Source organism: Psammomys obesus, unplaced genomic scaffold (assembly GCF_907164565.1).
Source record: "Psammomys obesus unplaced genomic scaffold, mPsaObe1.curated_primary_1811, whole genome shotgun sequence".
NCBI lineage: Eukaryota > Metazoa > Chordata > Mammalia > Rodentia > Muridae > Psammomys > Psammomys obesus.
In genome coordinates, this window is record NW_026591598.1 from 5,388,998 (window position 1) to 5,394,233 (window position 5,236).

The 5,236-nt window shown below is 36.7% G+C and overlaps 1 protein-coding gene across 1 annotated transcript in view; it reads right to left on the minus strand.

Moving 5' to 3' along the window:
- Positions 1-5,236, minus strand: part of Ago3 (argonaute RISC catalytic component 3) — an 87,661-nt gene that overhangs the window by 31,399 nt on the left and 51,026 nt on the right. Inside the window, exon 6 of the mRNA XM_055611338.1 lies at positions 2,689-2,823. Coding sequence (XP_055467313.1) covers positions 2,689-2,823 — 135 coding nt within the window. The remainder of the gene's footprint in view (positions 1-2,688; positions 2,824-5,236) is intronic.

The following is a 5,236-nucleotide window of genomic DNA, read 5'->3' on the forward strand; positions in this document are numbered from 1 at the left end:
ATCTATCTATCTATCTATCTATCTATCTATCTATCTATCTATCTATCTATCTATCTATCGGTTTTTAGAGACAGGGTATCTCTGTGTAACACAGCCCTGGCTGTTCTGTACACACTCAGAGAGATCCGCCTGCCTCTGCCTCCCAAGTGCAGGGATTAAAGGTGTGCACCACCACACCTGGCCCAAATTAGTGTTTTTTTATATGTATAAAATTATCATACATTTTTCCCAATATTCATACTGTGAAAGTACCATGAATTATTGATAAAAACAAGCCACTCCAAAGTTACTGCTAACCAGTTGGAGGTAAGTTTAATTGGAATATAATCAATATACTAAAATTTATATTCATTATATTATAATTTATAACAGTATTTAGCAGCTATCATCAAATTCATTAAAACTTAAACCCAAACATTACTGAAGACAAAACTCTATTCCTTTTTAGTTCCTGTTATAGGAACACATAATGTACTTTAAAGAGACCTCTTTTTAAAGAAAGTCTTCTAGACTTTGAATGGAGGAAAAATACTAGTTTATTAATTAGATCCAACCCATATTTTCTGTCCCAAATCTAAGATCATAGATCATACCTAACAATTAGACCAAATCTAGGGGCTAACAAAAAGTCAAAATTATAAAGAATGGAATAGATAATTCTTTGCCCAGATCCCTCCCCAAACCCTCCATCCAACCAAAAAGTTTGGCTTTAATAAATATTTAACCTATAAACTTGGCTTTACCTTCACTATAACATCAACTTTAAAATGCTTTCTAGTGAATTTTCAGTCATTTCTTTGGGCCCCTGAGCAGTTGAAGTTAAGACCGAGTCCATGCTCTTCGGGCAGCAGTTGAATCCTTGTTCTGTACATCTTGTATTTTCTGTGATAGAGTGGCATATGAGTTGATTGCATAGTTACCGAAAAATAATGTAAGTGATTGCATGATACCAGAGGTGGTAACTAAGCAGCAACTCCACTAGAAACCATGGCACGTGGATGATCACATATATGATGGTAGGTAATGCACTAAGCTCCTGACAATGCTAACTGCAGGTCAAACAGATCATGAAAGGACAATGACATGGCTGCAAAACACTCATCTTTAACAGTTCTTATTTTGTCACTTATATAACTTGAGATAGATGTATGCTTATTAACAAAACAGGAAGGGTTTTCCTTTTAATGTTTTACTACAATGACTATCTCCTTTTTTGTTGTTACTGAATGGCAAAGAATGGATGATAACTGGAACAAGCAGGATGTATTCACCTACTCTAATTGATTTGGGAACTGAAAGATGTTCAGTGAACAAACTTGAATGCTTCATTCAAACCACAAGCTGAAAATTATCTGCAACAAATAGGTAAAACCTTTAAATAAAAAAACATAATTATTTCTGTCTATTTAAGATGTAACATTTAATATAGACAAAGTCTGCTACTCCTTACCAGATAATGTCTGGTTCTCCTTCATGTCTATTTATAGCACTAAATACAGTGGAGTTACATCTTATGTGAGGATTAGATAGTAAAATCATAAATAAGGAAAAAATTGTATACAATCAAATTACTTTTTTTTTCCAGACAGCATTTCTCTGTGTATTGCTTTGGCTGTCCTGGAACTCACTCTGTAGACCAGCGTGGCCTCAAACTCACAGAGGTCTGCCTGCCTCCCGAGTGCTGGGATTAAAGGCATGTACAACCTTTTTAAAAATTTTTTTAAAAATTAAAAATTCCTGAAATTGCTGATAAAGTACAGTTATATGTGAGTTTGAACACAAAGCAGTAAATGCACTTAAAAATGAACAGAAGTGGGGCTGGAGAGATGGCTCAGTGGTTGAGAGCACTGGCTGCTCTTCAGATGATTTTGGTTCAATTCCCAGCATCCACATGGCAGCTCACAACTGTCTGGTCTGTAATTCAAATTCCAGTAGATCCAAATCCCTCACACAGACATATATGCATGCCAAACACCAAATATATATGAAATAAATAAATTTTTAAAATGTACTGAAGGAGAAAATATGCACAGAATATATCATAACACTTTCAAAAGAATTTTAGTTTGAGGGCCCACAAAAAGTGCTTTTTTAGTTTAATGAACATAAGATGCAACACCACTGTAAAGATTAATAAGACAGGTAGGTACCTTTAAAATGTACATTAATAGTGAAGGTGCAATCTGAAAAAACACATGAAACTGGTAAACTCCATATTCTAAAATTCTAAAGAAATAAGATTCAAAAAACTGTAATTTTAGAAAAACAATGAGATAATTAATTAGAATATGTTCAAAGAGCAAGTCAAATATTTTAAACAATATTTTAAAGATAAGATCCTTACTTTAAAAAGAAAAGTATTAGAGAAACATTTCCCATGAGACACTCTCATCTCTCTAGCTATAGCTAGTATGGGACAGTATTCACAAAAACATAGCTGGAGTACTTAGCATATTCTTCATTTGACCACTACCTAAGAAGCTATGGTAATGGATCTGATGTAACATTTTATAATGAATCTATATTCTATTGCTCATATTACAGAGATTGATCCAAATTGTAAAAATACTTCAATAGAAAGTTGTCTTATCCATGCATTTTATAGGTAAGCTGTTTTAAATACTAATTAGTAACAATCTATAAAAATGATATCGGAAAGTATAGTCTTCTGAATAATAATTAACTCACCTTTTATCTCCTTAGTGAATTTTACCCGATGAGAATCAGTCAGGGGTCTGGGTTGCTCATCAATGTTATGAATGTCAAGAACTTCACACATGAACTGAATTACAGGTTGTGCTTTGTAGAAGGCAGTGGCAGAAACTAAGAAAAAAAAAACCCACAAATAGTATAAATTAATATTTAAAATCCCAGAAATTTCATTCTAGGTTTCCATAACTAACCATGTACAGTTAAAACGATCCCTTATGTGTGAGTATATATAACATTTCATATTATATTGTGTATCATATTTGATTTCTGAGGTACAAGGACAGAAAGACTATGGTTTTTATAATCTATCTCTTCCACCATGGGTACGCACTTTCACAGTGAAGTGTTCTGTGAGTCAAGAACTTGTGAAGCCAAAGAACACCCTAAGAGAGTGGATCATTTCTTAAATAAGGCCTCCTATGTTTCTTCTAGAGAGAGCTTCCAGTATCTTTCAAGGATTTGAGAAGACGGTGGTAGTAAAAATAAGCTCCAGGTCATACCTGCGCTATCTGCCAAGTGCTCTGAGCAACAGGTACTGGTTTACTAACCAACATGATTTTTAAAATAGTTTCTTATCTCTGGGTTTTGGAACTACAGGATGGTTAGAAGACCACACATCTCCTTTCCTTCCCCCTCCTCTTTCTCCTCTTCTTCATTATTATTATTTTGAGACAGCCTCTCGATGTATAGCCCTGGCTTGTCTGGAATTTAATATGTAGCCCAGGTTAGCTTCAAACTTACAAAGACACACCTCCCCCCACCCCAGGTGCTGGGGCTCAAGGTGTATAATACCACATTTAACCTTATATTCTTTTTTAAAGATTTAAAAATTATAAATGTACATGTGCCTGTGGGAAGGTATGTGTATACGAGTGTGCAGTGATCTCACAGGACAGAAGAGAGTTTGAATCCCCTGGAGCTGGAACCACAGGTGGTGATGAGCTGCCCAATGAGGGTGCTGAAGATGGAATTCAGCTAGAAAGACTGGGCTCTTAACTACTGAACTATCTCTCCAGACCCACATTACATTCTTTTACTGAAAAATTGTGGGAACATTTTTGTGCATAAACAAATACCAGCAAAGAATAAGGTAGTGACTCACACCTTTAATCCTGGCACTCAATGAGGCAGAGGCAGGCAGATCTCTATGAGTTCCTTATGGCCAGCCTGGGCTACATAGTGAGACCCATGTCAAACAAAACAAAACAAAACCAACCAACAAAGAAAAAAACCCAAACCAAAACTAAAAACACGCCAGTAAGATATATATAGTACTCTTATTTTGCATATTGTTTAATTAGTTAAGCACATGCTGGCCTGGACTACTTTTTAAAAAGAAAATAGATAAAAGAAAGACATTGCAGGTAACATGCTCTTTTACCTTTCCCTTAATCCTACATGTAGATTTGCTTCACTGGATACTGCCAGTCACACCTACTGTTTCACATGTCACAGTTGAAACTACCATACAAACATGCAATTATTTCCTCTACTGTATTTTCCTGTTACAGTTCTAACCACTTACTGTTTACCGTCTTCTAAATTACACACAGTAACATGGCATTTGAGATGAAAATTAACTTTGTGATACAAAGCTTTGAAAATGATGGGTTGAAGCCCATGGCAGCTCAGTCTAAAAGTGGGTTCCTAATAAGGGGAACAGGGTCTGTCTCTGACATGAACTCAGTGGCTGGCTTTTTGATCACTTCCCCGAGGGGGGAGCAGCCTTACCAGGCCACAGAGGAAGACAATGCAGCCAGTCCTGAGGAGACCTGATAGGCTAGGGTCAGATGGACGGGAAGGAGTACCTCCCCTATCAGTGGACTAGGGGAGGGGCATGGGAGGAACAGAGGAAGGAAAGGTGGGACTGTGAGGGAACATGGGAGGAACAGAGGGAGGGGGCTACAGCTGGGAAACAAAAAGAATTGTAATTAATTAAAAAAATAAATTAATTATAAAAAAAATTTAAAAAATGATGAGTTGACAAGTTGGGTGCAGTGGCACATGCCTGTAATCCCAGCACTTGGGGAGAAAGAGGCAGAAAGAGGCAGAAAGAGGCAGATAGAGGCAGGTGAGTTTGAGGCCAGCCTGGCTTACACAGTGAGTTCCAAGATAGCCGAGATTACACAAAGAAACCCTGTCTCAAAACAAACAAACAAAATATAAAGGGTTGAGCCAGATGTGGAAGTGCACATCTTCAATCCCAGGACTCCAAAGGCAGAGGCAGGTGGATCTCTGTAAGTCTACAAAGTGGGTCCAGGACAGCTAGGGCTCTGTTACACAGAGAAACCCTGTCTTCAAACACAAGCAAACAAATAAAAAGCTGGAAATCAGTGAACACAGTTTTAAATAAGAATAATTTTTAATGATAAAAGATCATAGGGGTCCCTTTGTGGACCTTTCAAACTTTTGTTGCTGTTTCCTTTTTTTAAGGCAGCATCTCATATAACCTGGGCTAGCCTCACTCACCTCACTATGTATGTATGTATGTATGTATGTATGTATGTATGTATGTATGTATGTA